This window comes from Crocuta crocuta, unplaced genomic scaffold (genome assembly GCF_008692635.1).
Source record: "Crocuta crocuta isolate KB4526 unplaced genomic scaffold, BGI_CrCroc_1.0 scaffold130, whole genome shotgun sequence".
Taxonomy (NCBI): Eukaryota; Metazoa; Chordata; class Mammalia; order Carnivora; family Hyaenidae; genus Crocuta; species Crocuta crocuta.
The window spans coordinates 7,369,194-7,389,073 of NW_027527920.1; the positions used below are offsets into that span (position 1 = coordinate 7,369,194).

Sequence of the window (19,880 nt, forward strand, 5' to 3'; positions counted from 1 at the left end):
TGTGGACACAATGCAGCCATGGGTAGGATGGAACAACAGAACCTTCTCTGGCCTCAACAGTAAACATATGCCCTTCCTCCCTTATTAATTTAGCCCCTCTACTCTTTACCCGGGAAGACACTGAAATCAAGTTTCAGTGCGCTGGATGGGCCAGAAAGCCACCGAGGCCCTGCATGTCCCTCTTTGTTAGAAAGAAGAAGTGGGAAAAAAAAAAAAAAAGCTATAATGCGAATACTTTATTATCAACGAGTGACTGGTATTAGCTTTTTGTCTGGGCATTAATATTTCAACAACCATACACCAACCCCAGGCTTCTCCACCTAGCTCTGCTGTATCATTTTCTTAAAAAAGAAAATAAAATAAAATAATAAAGAGGAGGAGGGAGGAGGAAAGAAAGAAAATATATTTGTATTGGAAAGAATTATAAGCCAAAGTGCGTCTTTCTTGTTTTGTCCATATACACACATTGCACCATACATAAATAATTACATTGTAAAAATGACTCCATAATTACAAGTATAATATATATTTCCATATAATATATAAAACTTTATATTAAATCTAGGTAGATGATATTTGGGGGGGGTCTCGTCCGTGGTGGTGGTCAGGGGGCTGTGTCTCTGGGCGGCGGGGCAGGTGGCCGCCGCTATCTGTGGTTGTTGAGTAGGACCTCCAGCCAGCAGGGGCAGGAGGTGATGAACTGCCGTGAGTAGCACGGCCCCCAGCCCTTGGCGAAGCTGATGCGGACGCTGTTGGGGTCGTAGGGGCCGTCGGCGGCGTCCGGCTCGGGCCCCTGCTGCAGCAGGCCCGAGCGCTCGAAGTCGAACACCTTGATGGAGTAGCCGGGCGGCACCTTGCGCACCACGAGGGCGCGTCCGCCGGGCGCGTCGAGCGTGGGCGAGTTGACGAAGATGGGGTGCTCGCCGCGGTTGTAGGCCCACACGCCGTCGGGCTCCTTGCTGAGCAGGATGCCGAAGCCGATCTTGCTGCGCGTGCGCCGCACCGACTCGCTGCGCTGCTCCAGGTTGAGCTGGCCCAGGCAGAAGCCGCTGCCCTGAGGTAGGTCGTAGAAGATGCTCACGGCCTGGTCGTACACCGCGTAGAGGCGGCCCACACGCGTCCGGTGCTCCCAGTAGGCCACGCTACACCAGTGGCTGGGCTTGGTGGCATCCGGAGACATGCTGGCGTCTGCGGGGCTNGCATTCCACAGACACGCGGCCACCGACCGTTTGCCAGCTTGTCCTCAAGGAAGGTCACTCACAGCAGAATAGCGCTCCACAGGCACAAAGGGTGTAAACAAAGGTTAGGAGCCTACACAGAAGGCAAGGCACCTACTGTGTGCTGGGTGCAAAGGGCACACAAGCATGAACCACACCCTGCTCCTCCCCTGTAGAATTTTCCAAACTGAAGCCAGCAGGACAGGGACAGCCCTCCCACACCCAAAGGAATGGCTGAACATGAGCACCTATAATGTTCCAGGTGCTGCACTTCTGACTCTACGTCTGACCTCACTGGGTCCTAATCACTCCGTGACGAGGCCACCTTCTCATTTTACGGACGAGGATCCAGGACACCAGCTGCCTGCCCAAAGGCCACAGAGCTAGTGAGCGGCACAGCCAGGATCCGGACCAGCCAGTCTAGGCCTACGACCTGAACAGAGTGGGGTTAAGCCATCAGGGGACATTTCACCACTTGGAGGGGACTCGGGCAGAGGAAGGCATGATGGCGTAAGGGAGCGGGCCCCCAGAATCCCTTCCAGCCCCCAGAATGCTCCTAGCCTTGGCCTTGAGGATGACGCCTCGTCTCCCGGGAACCCCTACCCCCCACCTCTCAAAGTGGCAGGACATGCAGATTTTCACCAGAACTGCAGCCCCTTCTGTGAGAAAGAGAAGCTGAGGGTCTCTAAGTATTAAAGAAAGTCGCCCCACCAGCGCTCCAGAGTTCACCAGCTCTTGCAGGTGTGTGCTGCTCCTCCCTGGGCCTCAGTTTCCCCATGGACAGCGAAGGGGTGGCCTGGATGGCTGGAATCCCTTTCCCCTGCAGCTTGAGGCATTTCTGCAGGTCTGAATGAGCAATTTTCTGACACCAGACTTAGGACCACCCAGAGGCCAGGGCCGGTCTTGAAGGGCAGCCCCGTCTTTACTGCTCTTGTGTGCGGCCAGCTTCTCAGGTTCTGAAGTCTTCTGACATCTGGTCTTTCCTTTGAGCTCAGAGCTCTGAGGAGCAGGTGGACATCCATGACTGCCCCGGGATGTGACATGTCCCCACACAGCCCGTGCAGGGGGCTCACGCACAGAGGGGAGAAAGTTCTCCTGAGAATGTGACGGGAACCCAGCAAGGCACTTTATGACCCGGCTTCTCCAAGAAGAATTGATCAAAGTCCAACCAAGGAAGAAAACACTGCTAACAACTTCATTCAGGAGCCTGGGTGGGGCCAGCTCTGTCTGCCTTCAGCTTAGCCCCTCCTAGAAGCCCCAGAACAGCAGGGTGGCAGGGGCCCCTCACATCTCTTGGGTGCTGGGAGGCCTGCCTAGCCACCTAGCAGGTAGCTGGCTACCCAAGGGGCCTCCCGTAGGCTGCCAGTGCTGCTGAGGCCTTGGGCTGGGCAGAGCCTCCAAGGGCGTGCCCCTCACCCTCCGCCTGGTGTAAAGGTCCCAGACATGGGTCCCCAGGCCACTATATTTGCCTTATAGTCTCCATCCAGGCCCTTCCTGGTTCTGGCCGATGGGACCTGGGGTGGGGGCAGAAGAGACCCTGATCCTTGCCCTCAGCTGATTCACCCCTTGGCCGGCAGCTCTAGCCTGTGGTGGCATAGGGCAGGCACCGGGCCAGTCCCAGCAGGTGGACAGTTGGGAACACTCGAAGCCACGGACCGTCTCCCCGTCCATCCATGTGGCACAGGTCTGGGGAGTTCCCAAGAGAACAGGGCTGGGAAAGCAGTGCTGTCCCAGTCTGGCCACAGAACCCCAGTACCAGCCTTCTAACAACCAACAAGAGCACCTAGGGTGTGCTAGACACAGAGGAGGGGACCAAAGGCTCTGTGCCTGGGAGTGCCGGGCGACAGGATGGGCAACACACATCACCAGATGCCCTGTGTGAGCTAGGCACCCTCTTCACAACAGCCTTGGTTCACTCCTGGTACCATCCCATTTCACAGGTGAGGAAACTGAGGCCCAGACGAGTGAGTGCCAGAGCCAGCATCAGTGCCAGGCCACACTCAGGGCTGAAACCCATGCACGAAACAAGTCCCTTCCCTCCTCTAAACCTTAGTTTCCCTATTTGTAACCAGACTGCTCTCAGTCTGGGTCCTAGAGGTGCTTAGCCGCTGAGTCACTCCCCGGCCCAAGAACGAAAGGCCTCACTGAGTGAGGGTTACTGCTCTCCCCACCTTTACAGATAAGGCTCAGGAGGAGGCCACCCAGTTGTAAAGTGGCGGCTCTGCCCCAGGGTGTAGCCACTCCATTGTGAAAGGCAAAGGAGCAGTTTGGCAGTTAGAGAGAGAGAGAGAGAGAGAGAGAGAGAGAGAGAGANCCTTTACAGATAAGGCTCAGGAGGAGGCCACCCAGTTGTAAAGTGGCGGCTCTGCCCCAGGTTTTAGCCACTCCATTGTAAAAGGCAAAGGAGCAGTTTGGCAGTCAGAGAGAGAGAGAGAGAGAGAGAGAGAGAATGTGTGTGTGTGGTGTGTTGAGGGGGGAAGTTGAGAGTAAAGAAAGTGGGGGGGCATTTCCTACCCTGCTCTTCTCAGCTCCTCCCACTTGAGCCAAGCCAAATGCCCCTCATCATTTACCCCCACCTCATCAATACCTAGCCTTGCTCTAGCACTGCTCACAGGATGGGATCCTGGGCTTGGGGAGGTGAACCCCACAGAGCTGCCCTGGGCCCTGGCCTGGCCCAGCTGTCTGGCTCACGGACACTGCCTGGGAGGCACCCTTACCTCCTGCAGCCTCTCTCTCTGTGCACACTGAGTAACACTTCATCACACCTGGACTCCTGGCCAAGTTTTCCAAATTCCAGGAGATGGACTGCTGCCTCCAAGAAGCCCTCTCTGATCTACATCCTTCAGTGTACCTACAGCCTTCAATGCAGCCACTCCCTGTGCCTGAGCAGGTATCTGCTGTTGGCCAGTGCCCCTGGCTGGTCTAGACTTTCACAAGTGGATACATTGCTTAACAGAGGGACTGTGAAAGTACGAGGTTCCTATTCTTTTGTCAGGTGCGGACTTACTCAAAACCCTGAGACTGGAGCGTCTGGGTGGCTCAGTTGGTTAAGTGTCTGACTCTTGGTTTCGGCTCAGGTCATGATCTCATGGTTTTATGAGTTCAAGCCCCACATCAGGCTCTGTACTGACAGTGCGGTGCCTGCTTTGGGTTCTCTCTCTCCCTCTCTTTCTGCCCCTTCCCCACTCGTGGTTCCTGTCTCTCTCAAAATAAAGAAATAAACTTAAAAATTAAAAAAAACAACAACCCCAAGACAATTTATTACCAGTAGCACAAAAGAAAGTATAATTTGATACTAATAAAATAGATAGGACCTAAAACAGAAATGTAAAAGTTTATACAATTAGAGTATAAGTAATTTTCTTATTTCTTTCATTGTGGACCAATGAAAATGTAGTCCTAAGACTGTCCTGTGGGAACCATTAATTGAACCGAATGTCCTTGTGCCCCAAAGATGGCACCCCAGGGGGGGACAGGGTGACTCACCCCCACACACACAGCAGCAAATAGCAGACCTGAGACCCAAACCTGAGACACCAGAATTCTAATCTAATGCTTGTCACAGGAGCCAAAGGGTTTGAGAGTGAGACAGACCTAAGTCTCTTACCAGGGACAAGCTGCTGTGTCCCCAGGCCTCAGTCTCCCCACTTGTAAAAAGGACTTATTCATAATCCAGTGCCACATTTATATAGCCCTTCTTTGGATTTTTCTGGGAACTCCAACAGCAGATCAACTGGGTGCAGAAAGAAGCAGCTGTCCGTTTATTGGCCCCAGTGCTGGCCCTAACCCTTCAAAGGCCGGGGCTCCCTAGGGGTGGGGGGGGGGTCATGACCCAGGGTCACCACCATGGCAGGGTACGAAAGGACAGTGGATGGCAGTGTCCCTCACAAGGTGTAGACCACTGTACCAGTGTGAAGGTTTAGCTCCTAGCCTAGAATGTGAGGGTAAAGAAAGGTGATCACACATGTAGGAATGACGAATGGAGCAAGGAATAACTGAATCTCTAGAACAAAAGCGAGTGCTGCTATGCCTTTGTTCACACACACACACACACACACACACGGATTCAGGTCTCATGCAGGGGGACCGACACAAGCTGATGTGCTCACTGCCAGCAAGAAGCCAGGCGCCCCCAAACCTCTGCCCTTCCCACAGTGCTGGGGCCCCACTCCACTGCCACGCTTCTCATCCTCAGCAGGGCTGCCACTCAGGGTGCAAGGGGACAGTCTTTTGCAGAAGATCTTTTTCTCCTCGTGGCTCCAAGGCTGTGGTCCCGCCATCAACCCAATTAGGAACCAGCTCCTTAATTGCAAATAAATACCAGGGAGTCAGACCCGAGTGAACAACATCAAAGATGACCGCGCTCTGACCGAAACTCCTGCTTACTACCCCCTGCTTGGTGCCTGGCCTAGTTCCCAGCCAGACTCTGGGTCCCGGCTGGAAGGGCTCTCGGGGGAGGAGGAGAGGAGAGGCATGGTCTGGCGCTCTGTCTGGGGCAGACCTGGCAGAGTGTCCCCAGGCTGTGTGTGTGGGGGGGTGTCACGGGTCCAGTCTCCAGGCCGGCATCAGGCGGCTCATCTTCCTTCTCCAGGCCTCAGGCCTCCCCTCTGAACAATGAGTTCGAAAATTTAGTAAATGTTCACAGCAATTCTGCTTGCAGTCATCCAAACCTGGCAAATAGCTTGGTCACTGTCCATCAACAGGAGAATGGATGTCATGGACTGAATATTTGTGAACCCCCGAAATTCATGTATTGAAATCCTAACCCCCAGTGTGATGGTGTTTGAAGGCGGGGCCTTTGGGGGTGATTAGGTCATGAGGGTAGAGCCCTCGTGAATGGGATTAGTGCCCCTACAAAAGAGACCCTAGAGAGCTCCCTCACCTCTTCTGCCCTTCTGAGGACACGGCGAAGAGTACGGCCATCTGTGAACAAAGTGTTGGGCCCTCACTAGGACGCCAAAACTGCCAGCACCTTGATCTTGGACTCCCCAGCCTCAGGACCCGTAAGAAACACTCATGTGTCGGGGTGTCTGGGTGGTTCAGTCGGTTAGGCATCTGACTTCAGCTTAGGTAATGATCTAGTGGTACATGGGTTCGAGCCCTGTGTTGGGCTCTGTGCTGACAGCTCGGAGCCTGGAGCCTGTTTCAGATTCTGTCTCTCCCTCTCTCTCTGCCCCTCCCCCGCTCATGCTCTGTCTCTCTCTGTCTCAAAAATAAAAACTATTAAAAAAAAAAAAAAAAGAAACATATGTGTGTTGTTCAAGCCACCCAGGCTGTGGGATTTCTGTTACAGCAGCCCAAACAGACTAACATAATGGACACACAATAGTAAGTTACATCCAGACAATGGAACACGACTCACCAATCAAAAGGAACCGACTATTGAAATATAGAACACGGTGGATGGATCTCAAGTGCACTATGCTAAGCGAGAGAAGCCAGACACAGAAGATCTGCTGTTTGCCTCTATTTATATCACATTCTTGAGTAGACCAAACTAACCTCCAGTGATAGAAATCAGAACAGGGATTACCTCCGGGACAGGGAACGGGGGTGGTGGAACGTTCTGGGATGACGGAAATGTTTCATGTCTCCATCAGTCCAATGGGAACTTGGGTGTACTCACTGTCAAAACTCATCGCTTGTACCCTGAAGGGCTGTGCATTTCGTGGTAGGTATGATGCTTTGAAAGAAAAGGCAGGGAATGGAAATGCGCCGCTCGGCCAGCTCCCTGTGGCTGTCATAGAGGGGCCTCAGCAGGGCTCTGTGGTGGCCCAGGGGACAGCCCCTGTATTTCCAGACTGGGCAGGGGCGGCCCAGCCTTGGCGGTGCCTACATTCCTGCCACCAGAGGGTGGTGGACGCCTGTGGTGGGCAGGAGGAGACGGGCCGGCCACAGGCCCTCTCCCCTGCCCCGAAGCCAGCCCCTCCGATGGTTGGCATTCCTTCTCCTTGGCCTCTCTGCCCCGTGAGTGTGCTGTGAGCCCAACATGTAATTTTGTGGGGGTGCTGGGGCACCAGAGGGGCCGAGTGCAGCCTGGGGGAGGCGGCAAGAATTGCAATCCTAAGAAAAGCCTTTAGCTTCTTCGAATCAGCAGTATTCTGTCAAAACACAGGGCAGGAGCGTTCCTGTGTGCTCCCCCGTGGGCTGCGTGCTCCAAGAGCCTGAGCACACGCAGTGCAGCTTGTTTTCCTCGTGATCCCCCCCTTTCCTTTGGCCAAATTGCCTTGGATCTGACCATCCTGTGAAGGGAACCAGAGATGTGCCCAGATTCAAGTCTCTGGTCCCTTAGACTGGAAGAGAGCTAAATGGGAAGGCCCAGAGCATTTGCAGGCTGGGCCCCGAGTCCTCCCGGTCTCCAGAGGCTTGGCCGGGCCGCCCATTCTCCTCCATGTTCAAAGCCGCTGTTACTGCCTCACACCCCCTTGGGACCACAGCAGCCTGGCTGCCTCTCCCAGGGCTGGATGGACAGGACCGCCCCAGCCACCCCTCCAGTGAGCACAAAGCAAGGGCAGACAGACCCAGACCCCACTGAGAGCCAGGAAGGGAGACTCCCGAAGCCCAGAGAGGTGAAGCCATGTGCCCACGGTCACCCAGTAAGCTGGTGGCAGAGCCAGAGAAGAATCCCAGAGGCTGGTTTTTCCATTCCCCTCTCCACGGGCCACAGTGGGGCCTCCTGCGCTCCTGGAAAGCTCCTTTCTTCTGTCCCATGCCATGCCTGTGGCTTCAAGTTCCCGTCCAACGGGCAGCTTTTTCATCTGCGGCTCCCAGGCCTGGGAGTAATTACGTGGCCCTGCATCTGGTTAACCTAACACCCCTTTAAAAGCCTTGTTTGCCCATTAGATAAGTAGTTTTTGTTATCAAACTTAAGGGGGGAAAAGGAGTTTCCACTTAACCTTCCTTTGTCATTTTAAGCTGCAGAAATGGCTTTGGGTTTTGCAGAGATGCAGCATTAATTAGAGGCTCTTTTTTTTTCCTTCCTTTGTTAGGGAGGGGGGAGACCCGTCCTTTATCCACTGGGCTCTGGCAGTAAAAGCAGAGAAGGAATGTGCACGGGGCCATGTTAATGGTCAACAGCTTAGAACGAGCCTCTCTGCTGAACTCTTTCCAAAAGCAGGGCCCAGCTGACAGGAGTTTCCTCTTATTCACTCCCACTCGCCCCTCCCCACCCCCCACCTCAGCTCCAGCACCTTTGGCTCCTAGAGGAAGCCAGGCTTCCAAGAGGAAGTTCCTAATCGGTCATTACATCACGGGCGGTCTGGCCACCGTGGCCGCCTGCACAGGGTCCACCTCAGGGGCTCTTTCAGCGGCTGGTCTCTGGGGCCGAGGGCCATGCTTACCACCAGCTTCAGACATGAGGCCAGCCAGCTGCTCCACTGGCTCTCGGATTTTTACCCCAAGACAGGGAAGAGACGGCCGTGCCAAGGGGGAGTGACAGCAGGGAGAGAGGGAGGCCACGAAACACACAGTCCATGGGGCCAAAATTCACCATTCTGCAGATGGAAAAACTGAGTCCCAAAGAAGAAAAGTGACTGCGCCAGGTCATGGTGGAAACTAGCCATACAGCGAGGGCCCATCGGGTCTCCTGCACAGGGCTGCGTTAAGAACGTGGGCTCAGGAGCACAGCTTCCTGCTTGTGACGATCAGCCCTGCCACTCATCAGCTGTGAAATCCTGGGCAAGTGGCTTTACCTCCCTGGACCTCAGTGTCCTAAGCTGTAAAATGAGGATGCAATCATTGCTTACTTCACGAGGCTGTTGAGGTTCATTTCAAGGGCATCAAATAATGCCTGGTTCAAAGTAAGCACTCCAGAGGTGCCTGGGGGGCTCACTTGGTTAAGTGTCTGACTTCGGCTCAGGTCATGACCTCACGGTCCGTGGGTTCGAGCCCCGTGTCGGATTCTGTCCTGACAGCTGGAAGCTTGGAGCCTGCTTCGGATTCTGTGTGTGTGTCTCTCTCTCTCTCTGCCCCTCCCCCACTCGCAACTCTGTCTCCCTCTCTCTCTCAAAACTAATTAAACATTAAAAATAAATAAATAAAACGAAGTAAAAATAAGCACTCCGTAAATAGCTATTATTATTTCTAGTAATATTATTACCACCGTACATCCTTATCCCCTCTATATCACTTGCAGAAATTATTTAATCGATTGAGTCAGCTATATAGTTCACAAAGGTATTCACATTAGGTAATAATATCTACAAAGATAAGATATACCAATGGAGTTGAGAATCAAGGAGAAATAGTAGTAGTAGTAGTAGTAATTATAATAAGCCAGCCAATAATAGTAATTAGTAATAATAATATACCAGCCAACATTTAACGAACCTTTACCAAGTGTCAGGCCAAATATGAAACACTTTAAATGTACTATTTTGACATACTGTCAATCCTGTCATTCCCATTTTAAGATGAAGGAACCGAGGTCCGGAGGTCAGGCTAACGTGTCCACAGCCCTGATCTAGGAAGTGGCAAGGCTGGGATTTGAACTCACTATTGTCTAGGCTTAGAGAAAGGGGAGCAGGTCTGCAGGGTGATGGCACAGGCACTGAGCTACCACAGCCCAGCCCAGTCTACTCCACGCTGGCGCAGGAAAGCTCTATAAAGACTAGACGTTAAAAGGGGTCCTCAGATGTGCAGTGTGGGGGCCACCTCCCCACCGCATGCTGCCCACCTTACCATTACCAGGAGGACAGTGGGGTTTTCAGAGAGCAGGCCTTACCCTAACTACTGATGGCCCCTGACACAGCCCCGCAGACACATATACTTTCTTGGTTTTCAAGGATAGTTTCTCCCACACCATCCCTCCAAAAGCCAGTGAGCATTTCCTTTTTTTTTTTTTTTTCAACTTTTTAAAAATGTTTGTTTTTGAGAAAGAGAGAGAGAGACAGAGTGTGAGCAGGGGAGGGGCAGAGAGAGAGGGAGACACAGGATCTGAAGCAGGCTCCAGGCTCTGAGCTGTCAGCACAGAGCCCGACGTGGAGTTGGAACTCCAGGAATGGTGAGCTCATGACCTGAGCCCACCGCTTAACTGACTGAGCCACCCAGGCGCCCCCCACTCCCTCCCCCCCACGCCCCATGAGCATTTTCTAGATGCTGCAGTCAGGAATGGTCTTGGAAAAGGGCTGCTAACCCTGGCTGGGTCCCTGGCTGGGTCCCTGGAGGTGTCAGGAGGGGCTGGGCGCCCCGGGCTCTGCACCCATTCTGTCTGTAGAAACCCCCAAGTCCAGGAGATGGAATCCTCCCCCTTCTCAGAGGACAGCTCCCAAGGTGGAAAGGCCACACAGCACTGCAGCGTAGGAATCCTGACCGGCTGGCCTGACACTCTCTGTGGGCCCTTTGTGCTGCCTCGCCTGCTCCCTCTGCGCTTTGGGGTGGTCCTCAGAGCACCCGCCTGAAAGGGTTGAGGAGGGCTGGGGGTGTAAGGATAGTCTGTGGCCATGGCCGCAACCCGCCTTCCCTAGGGAAAGGCCTGCGGGCCCTACAGGAAGGCGCCCTGACCCTGGTCCACCTGGCCCCGCGTCTCCAGCGGAACAGAGTGGTAGCCTGGGCTGCGGTACGTAAGGTTTCCACTCCTTTCATCTTGTGCAGCATTCAAACAAGTCCTGCCAAGTCAGCGCCGTGAGCCCCCCTGACAGAAAGCAAGCTGCCACCCGGCCCTAATACCCAGGCCTTCTCGGCATCCCCTCAGGTCTCCCCAGGACCTATGGCCCCAAGGGGGGCAGGAAGACCCACCAGGGGAGGACATCCAGGGCCCTGCTGCCCACAGCATCCGCCTCGCCCCGCTGCCCCGGCAAGACTGTCGCAGGCTCCCTGCACTCGGGGAGCACTAGCTTTTCTCCCTGGGCCTCAGTGCTCTTCTGACACTCTGTGGCAGCTCTGGGCTCTGACAGGCACCCCAAGGCTGCCATCAGACTGGGGGACCGGGCTCTGCACCAGAAACTCCGGTGCACTCGCCCAGACCGGCCTGGCCCTCGTACGGGAACTCAGACCACTCAAGCCAGAGGCGAAGACCTCAGGGGAGCAGGGCAGGGACCGAGCTCGGGTGGGAGAATTTTGCAGACAAGTGTCCCGCCGGGGAGAGACTGCGATAAGCGGCTTATAGAATCAGCCCATGTTTTCGAGAAGGAACCAGTTTCTGCAACAAAAGCCTCTGAACTTTGCTCCCATTCCGAGTCCCCTTTTGTCTTATCACAGAGTCAGACTCGGAATTATGTTTGTTTGTTTTCTTACCCAGAGACCTACTGGGGTGGGAAAGCCTTGCTCTTCATGGTGCCCCTGGAGAGATTCTAAAATAACACCACATATGCAAGATCATAAAGCTGGGCACCTCGGTCCCCAGGAAAGAGGTGGCAGTTTTGAGAAGGGAAGGTGCCCCCAAATCCTCCCCGCCTGCAGGTGGGTACTGCTGATGGCCAAATGCCTGAATTCACACACAAGGCAGGCCCCTCCCGGCCTTAGGGGTTCTTGGTCAGCTGAGTCCGCATTTTTATCTTAAGGTGCCATCATTCGCTGATTCAACCCAACTTCGACTTCCCTGTTGAATCCGGGACCACAGAGAATAGCATTGGCCTGCTGGGGGTTCAGATGGGGACAGCATGGGCATGTGGCATTGGGGCAGGGATGAGGGCCTGTGGCAGATGGCAGTGTGCTTCAGGGAAGTCCATCTCTGGGCACATTCCTGCCCTGCAGGCTCCCAGAGCTGAGACAAGTGGGGTCACCTCTACTTTTATTTCCCAAAGACAACTGGAGTTTTACTGGCAAACCTCCTGCCCCAGACTTCTACTTGGACCTAGTGTAAATCCATAAAAGCAAAAGTACTTCAAAACTGCCCTCAATCAGCCTGTCTCAGCTCAGGGGCAGGAACCCATCCTGGGATGGAAACATCTCAAGGAATCATCAGGTGAGGTCCCCACAGCCTCACCCCTCGAATCCCTGGCCTCACCATCTCCTGCCACTGAGGTCCCCTAGCTCCCTGTCCCTCGAACATCCCACTCCGAGTGTCTTTTGTCCAGCCTACTCCCACCTGATCTGGCAGGCTCCTGACACCACAGGCCTTGAGGAGGTGAACTGCTGCAAATCCAAACAGCTCCACCAGGGTGTCTCTATCTCTGAGTGCCAGGACCAGCTACCTACTTCAGGGGCTCAACACCAAATGAAAACGCAGGATTCCTTGTTCACAAAACAGTCAGGATTTCAGTGGTGAAGGCAGAGCATTAAGATGAGCAGAGGCCCCTTCTGAACACAGGTCCTGAGTGAGGCACACGTCACATACCAAGAAGGTGGCCCTGCGGAGTGCTGGTTTCTCCTTGCAGAGTACCTCGCTCAAAGGGAGTGAGTGAAGGGCCCAACAACATTTTCCTCCCCTCATTCCGGCCATTGGTCAGACTCCTGCTCAGCCATCAAGACCCCGGTGTCACCTCCTTTGGAAAGCCTTCCTCAGTCCCTGGGTATGACCACATTCTATTTGATCCTGTCAAGAGGGCACGTGTCTGCACCCTGTGCACCTCCGTGCAGGCTCCCCGGGGACCCCTTCTCCCCTGGGACCTGGCACTGTGACTCTGACGGGGAGCTCTCAACAGTGGGGCACCCAGTGGATTTAACGTCTGAGAGCTGGGAGGGCAGCTGGGAAATCTATGGGTTCTCCCTGGGTTTGAAATGAGTAAGCAGCAGTATCATTTCCATTTAACAGGTGGTAACACTGATGCTCAGAGGCCAGGACGCCGAGGCAGGGAGGCAGAGGCATTGCTCCCACCTGCTGAGCCTCATGATGCAGTCTGACCAACGGAATCCCAGATGAGCTCACGATGGGCAAGCCTTGTTTCAGCGGCTAAAAAAAAAAAAAAATCTCCTACAGCTTTAGAGTCATCTGTCTGGCAGTGGGGGTGGATTCAGCCTCTCTGGCTTGCTAAGTCTATGAGGGTGAAGGGAACAGAGGGCATGGCTCTGAATGGAAGAGCCAAAGAACAGGGTGGGAGGCTGGATTTCTTATTTGCAGAGCTCTCAAAAATAAGCCTGGTCTAACACCAGCCTGTGCATGTTTACCAACAAGACAGGATCGTGTGACCTTTGCAGGTCAAACACACCTGCCTCATTTGTTTAGGATAAACACCCCGAAATTAAAGCACCAGGGGCAGGGGCATTCAATTCAAAAATAATCCTCGTGTTAAATCCGTTTCTTTAAGATACCCTTTTATAACACAAAGTGCGTAAGCCACGCCTCTTGAGTGAATGCAAAATCCTGCCTACCGGGTTTTCTTAATATGAGGGCTGCCTGAATCATTCTTGTATATTTCTAGAACAAACAGGAGTGCTTTGTAATAGGCAAAAGGCTAATATTGACTGGAGAGATCATTAAGCCACAATTAAATACTAATATTTGCTGTAAAGAACGCAGTAACATGAGATTTAAATGTTCCCTGCAAAAATGTTGCAAAATGACCCACCGGCTTGGCAAAAGCTCACCCTTGTGACCAGGTCTCCTGTTTGTGGCTGGGCTACTGTGTGCAGCTTAAAGCAGCTGAAGCTGCCGGTGCGTCCCTGCCCAAACTCCAAGCTGCCTGTAAAGGGCTGGCTTGTTTGATCTGGGGCAGGAGGTGCAAGGGAGGGAGCCAGTCGGTCTGTCCGTCCCATCAGGCTAGCAGGTGGACACAGTCCCACAAGACCCAGCCCCATGCTTCAATGCCAAGTCCAACACTGTTGTCTGCAGCAGAAGGAGGCCAAGCTTGGTTCCCCAGTCCCTACAGCCCGAGTCAAGAAGGTGGCTCTATCCCCCCCAATCAGTGGGGGATGGAGGGATGCTGTTTTAAACTGTGGAGGGCTTTCCATTCTCCAAGCCCATTCGTTCGTAAGTGACCCATTTTAGGCTATGGAATCTGAAGCTCAGAGAGGTGGGGTGACTGTCCTGTAGTCCTCAAGGGTTAACAAGGATGGAGGATCAGGGCTTGTCTGTGTCTTCTACTGTCACTGCCCCCCACCAGGCACTTTGGGAAGGTGAGACATCACCTCAGTAACAGTTGTGTGTTTCTTAAAATAACTCCTCAGCCTGTGTCTGAATACACATGGGCACCCCCTGTGGGATTCCAGTCAGTAACTCATCAATAACACGAGAGCGAGGGGCAGAACTGTCAGCTGTGATTCTACTTGGTCTCCCACAGCTGGCTTTTCGGCTAAGAGGGACACATGGCTTGTTTTCCAGGATCGAGTGCATAACACTTGATTTCTTCTAGAATAGACAAGAAGCCCAGGGAGACATCTGGGCTGGACCCGACTGATGGCAATGCCCACTCCGGAGGGCTGTTTGCAGACCCAGGGGGTCTGAGTGGTAGTGGGAGAAAGGAGTGCCTTTCCTGAATCATGGGCAGCCACGAAGGGGCTCCTGGGGAAGGAGGCTGAACAATGATGTCTCTCTAGTAAGCAGCACACACCTAGTGTATGTGTGGCCTAGCAAACAGTGGCAGAGATTTGCTAAGTGATGACTCTGTTTACAGTTGCTGCCGGCACCCTTTGCCATTGCTGGGCTGTTCCTGAGGCCTCCCCCCAGTCATCCCAGGGTGGGGGTCCAGCTGCTGCTAAGCACCTGCAGTCTAACACACAGCATCTCATTTAACCCTGAGAACAATCCCAGGTATAATCTTACAGAGGAGGAAATAGAGGCTCAGGGAAGTTTAAACCCCCTGCCCAGGGTCACACAGCCAACTGGTGTGAATTTGAACCCAGGGCAGCCAGAGTCCACACCCACTGTTCCTTCCATTCCTCCTCAAAAAGCGTGTCCCAGTGGGCACTTGACTCCTAGCCTAGACCCCGCTCCACCAGGAGGTCGATGCGGTCCCCCTCCCTGCCATCTCCCACGGGTGTGACTCCTATCTCATATCTCCTCCACCAGGACTGGCGCCGGCCACGCTGCACCCCCATTCCCCCCACCGTCCTCTCCACTCCCAGTGGGCACAAATGGCCCTCCAGGCCGCCAGCGTCTGCATTCCTGGAGCACATGCCCAAGTTGGGCCCACTAAGGAGGATCCCAAGTAATTCAGCCCATAAATCACGGCCATTGTGAATTTCCCTTTTAGCCACAGGCAAAGTCAAACTTTTCCTTCCCCCACTGCAGTTAACCACTCTTTGTTCACTGTATCTCTGCAGCTCCGCCTGGCTGGGGGCCAGCTCTCAATTATTAATTAATCTGGGAGGCGCAGGTTGCATTCCTGGCCACCTAACCACTTCCTCCTCGGTCGGTAGGGGAGCTCGCAGGCCAGGCCTTTTTAGTTCTATCACGCGTCGCACAACATCCCAGCCCTATCTTGTGGCCAAGATAGGACGCTTAAAACCAGAGTTACAAATACCAGGAGAAAACCCAAACACACAGGAGTGAGTCTCCTTTTCCAGCTCCAGCCCCACCATAAAGCCACGCCATGCCTCGGTTTCTCGTCTGCGCAATGGGGAGGCGTTCCCCCGACATGCAAGGCTACTGTCTGGGTGCAGAAAGGGGTAACTGGTGAGCCCTCCCCTGAAAATTCTCACGAGCCAGAAAGGGAGACATCAAGACTTGAAGCTGAGGGGTCATCCGAGGCCGGGCTGGGCAAGGTGCCGCCTCTAATCCCATCCTGCTTTATCATCACTGGATGAGGGCAAATGACAGGCAGGACGCAGGTGAGCTCAGGTTTACTAAAGCCATTCAGGCGCCTGCAGACACGGTGACGAAGAGGGTGTGAAGGGACAGCCCTGTGACAGTAGGGTCCACTTGTGAGATCAGAGCACAGTCTCCTAGTATCAGTGCTGCATCCTTGGGCCAAGTAGCATAGTTTTTTAAATGTTTATTTATTTGTTTTTGAGAGAAAGAGAGAGAGAGAAGACCGAGAAAAGGAGAGAGAGAATCCCAAGCAGCCTCCTCGCTGATAGGGCAGAGGCCTGTGCAGGGCTCAAACTCCCCAACCGTTGAGATGGTGACCTGAGCCGAAATTGAGAGGCAGACACTTAATCGGCCGAGCCACCCAGGTTCCCCCCAAGTAGGATCTTTAATTCCTAGTTAGAAGTAATGCTGAAAGGCTCACGCCAGTGCTGCCTGGCTAAATATCAGCGCGTGAGACCAGTGAAGGACAAAAACAGTAGAGGGAACACATTTCAGATTATAAAAAAGGAGAAAACATTTGTTGTTGCCGGAAACTGCCATCAAGTATCCCGTGGTCGTCTTCCTCCTCTTCTCCTTCCTCCACCAGCCCCATCCACACCCTACAATCTGTCAACTTGACCCAGAGTGTCCACAGGCCAGTCAAGCTCTGGGGACACCACTTTCAGGTGTAGCCTAGGAAAGACCTCTGAAGTCTCATGCTTTATCTACTGCATAACATGTCTGCTTTTGATCTGATAAGACAAATGATTTTTCCCCCTCCCCAGAGTCTTCCTATAATATTGACACTCTGGGGAGGAAGGGACACTTTGGGCTTCCCTTACCCTAAGCACTGAGGCTTTGGGATAAAGCACACATGCTGCCAAGATAAATTACTGCGCACATACAATGAAGTACCATTAATTAAGACTCATAAATCCAGAGTTTGTAATAATTCCGAAAGCAGCTGGGTTGAAGTTTAAAAAAAAAAAAAAAGAGTTTTGATAAACAAATGCAAAATATAAATAAGGTTCAGGAGAACTGTTTATCCTACCAGAACTATATAAACAACCAGCATACCAATTACAAATCGCTCCTATCTGTTCACTGAAGCACATCTCCAAATGACCTCCAACAGGAAACATTATCCGGGTAGCATCACAGTATTTGAAAATCACAAAACTTGGTTTCTTAGACAGCGGCCTTCCCAGTCGGCCACCGCCCAATCTGCCTGCACTGGCGAGGAGTCCCCGAGTTGTCACTTTTCCCTTTCTGTGTGCCTGGGAAGGAAGCCGCTTGGACGGCTGAACCCCCCACAGCGCCCCAGGGTCCTTCAGCAGCCGCCCAGGAAGCAATGTGGTCCTCGGCTCGGGCACGCCAACTTGCCACCCAGATATCTCCGTACCCATCTTAAAGCAGCAGCGTTTCTAGGGCGTTGGGCCAGGGGATGCAGCCAACTGGGGCATGTGCACGTGAGAGCAGGTGGGGAGGGGCCCTGCCCCGTGTCGAAACCCCTCAGGCATCAACTGCAGTAGGTGAACCGAGGCCGTTGGTGTTGGTCGTGGCCTCCTTGGTGGCTTACAAATAAGCCAGGCTCCATGGTTTCTCTCCCTGGGAGGCAGCTGCATTTTCAACTCCGGGGCATCAATACTGCTTTCTGGGGAGCAGGCAAGGTGGAGGGGGCTGCAGATAAGCACAGGGAGCGTGGGGTGGCAGGAAGAGGCCCTGGGCGAGGTTGGGGAGCCGTCAAGCTGAGAGGGTGTGTTGGTCCTGGCCCGCGAGGGCCAGACTGCGAGGCCCCAGAGAGGCGGGCAGTGGGCCAAGCTGGAAATACCGAGGGCTGCTCCAGCTCAAGCAGACGGCCCTGCCAAGTCGGGGAGGCGGCACTGACGGGGGAATGGCAGGTTCCGGCCGGGCGGGTCCCCAAGGCCACCGAGTCAGGAGCAACCGCCTGTGTCTCCGGGCACGTGGGGGCGAGAGCCGTGCCAGGGAGACCCAGAGCCGCCAGTCTCCCTGGGGTGCCTCTGTCCTGGCGCTACCCTGCAGCCCGCCAGCCTAAGGACCCCTGAGGAATGTGGAGCCCCTCCGAGTGGCACTGACCCTGGGCAGGGAGTCAGGCCCAGCCTCTAGGCCAGAAGATTTTTCTTCTCCCTCCAGCTTTGGGCTCCTAGTTTTGCAGGGGCCCAGCAGACCCCCACCCTGAAACCACCGCCCACATGGGGCCTGCTGCTACTGGCTGGTAAGCATTTCAGACACCTTCTGGATCACTAAGACCTTGATAGCAGCCACTGGGTGATGGAACCAGGCTCAGAGGGGCTCCCAAGGCCTCTCTGCTGTGTCCCTTCAGGCAGGGAAGCCAGGCATGCCGGTGGATTCTTTCTCTCTGCTGCCCCAACTCTCCCACGTCTCCCTCTTGGGCTTCAAAAATTGCTCTCAGTGAAGACCCACAAAAACACCCTGCCACCAGACGGACAGTCTGCCGCAGACGCCGTGGGCTCTGTAACTGACCCACAGTTTGTTCAGAAGGATCTCTGTCCATACACCGGGAATCTGAGCGTGACTCGGTCCAACCCTTGCCCTCCTCTTGGCCTTCACCATCCAACTGGTGGGCGGACCCACTTACTTCCAAAGACTCACCAAGAACTATATCCTAGCAGCTCACTCCCGCCAGCCTGAGCACCTCTTCCCTTACCATCGCGCCCCCTCCCGACTGCTCCCAGACACCGGAGCTGCCCTGCCCAGCCACCCCCCCAAACATGTGGAGCTCCACCCTGAAACCCTGAAAGCAAATTCCCTGAGGGGAAAGAGTGGGTCATATGTTTTCAGGAACCACTCATTGTGGGTTTGGGGTCCGGCCAGCAGAAGGGCCACGGAGATGCAAGCAGCGCCCTCGCTGAAGAGGCTGGGTTTCTCCCCGGTGCTCACTGGACGCCTACTGTGTACAAGGGTGCAAGGACACGGGCCCCCTGGAAGAGTCATTGCCTCTGTGGCGAGGCAAGTGCTGGAGGCCGAGGTGGGTAGAAAATGACGGAGATGTCAAAGGAAATCAGAGAGACTCTTGTTTTTGTAAACATCATTCCTTCTGGTCAGCTCCAAGTTATTTAGTGGGCTCAACACACATATTTTTTTTTCCCCTCAAACCAAAATAGCCCTCCCTAAGACTTCCAGTCTGAGGGGAGTAAAAGAAACAGCATAAACATTCTTTGCAGTGGGCCTACAGGAGGTGAGCACCAGCCTGGGCCTGTAACTAACTGCAAGCCTGTGCAAAGCCCCGCCCACTGTGAGTTCTGAGGGTCGGGTCCCTGCTCCCCATTCAAAATGGGCCCTCTCGCGTGGGGAAGCCGCCCACCACACCCGAATGGGTCCCGTGAATGTCTGGGAGTTGATGAGGGGGGATGCCACTCTTGGATTGGTAGAAACTCTGAAAATTACAGAGTGCTGGGGAACGTACGTTCTAACAGCAACATCATGCTTATTTCAAAGAGTGACTTGGAGGAAGTTAGGGGAAATCAAAAACTTCTTACGGCTAAATGTGAGGGCCCTAGACCACTGAGCTCAAACCCTTCCCTTTACAGATGGGGAAACTGGGACTCAGAGAGCAGGAATCACTTGCTAGAGGTGAGGCAGCAGGGCCGGGCCTCACAGTGAGGGCTCCCTGTCTCTGAGGAAAGACTCAGTCCTCAACACCATCAGGCTCAAGGAACAAATACCCTGATGAGGGCGGCCAGCACGAATTATTTTTGCAAAGGGGTCTGTTTGTTTGTTCTTGTGGGTAACAGGGACAGTCCTTCCTCGCTTTGCTGTCGGAGCAACCCCCCGCCTCTGCCTGAGAAGTGACCCGCCCCGGCTGGCCGGCACCACCACAGACTCTCAGGCAAAGGATGTGCGTTGCAAAAATGGGGCAAAGTTTCCTATTCTGAAGATAACATTGTAAGACACAGGAAGTCTGCGAGCAGAGCCTGCGTTTCCAGAAAGGTCTCTGCACACCCATTCGCAACCGCTTCCATTGTACAGGGTTTCTAGAGATTCGAGGCTGGGGGGGGGGGCGGGGGGGGGGCCTG

General features: G+C 54.0%; 1 protein-coding gene across 1 annotated transcript in view; it reads right to left on the reverse strand.

The window, feature by feature from the left end:
* Positions 1-216: 216 nt before the first annotated feature.
* The window catches only part of SMAD6 (SMAD family member 6), a 74,893-nt gene continuing 55,229 nt past the window's right edge, over positions 217-19,880 (reverse strand). The window contains exon 5 of the mRNA XM_077781166.1: positions 217-1,188. Coding sequence (XP_077637292.1) covers positions 647-1,188 — 542 coding nt within the window. The 3' untranslated portion in view covers positions 217-646. The remainder of the gene's footprint in view (positions 1,189-19,880) is intronic.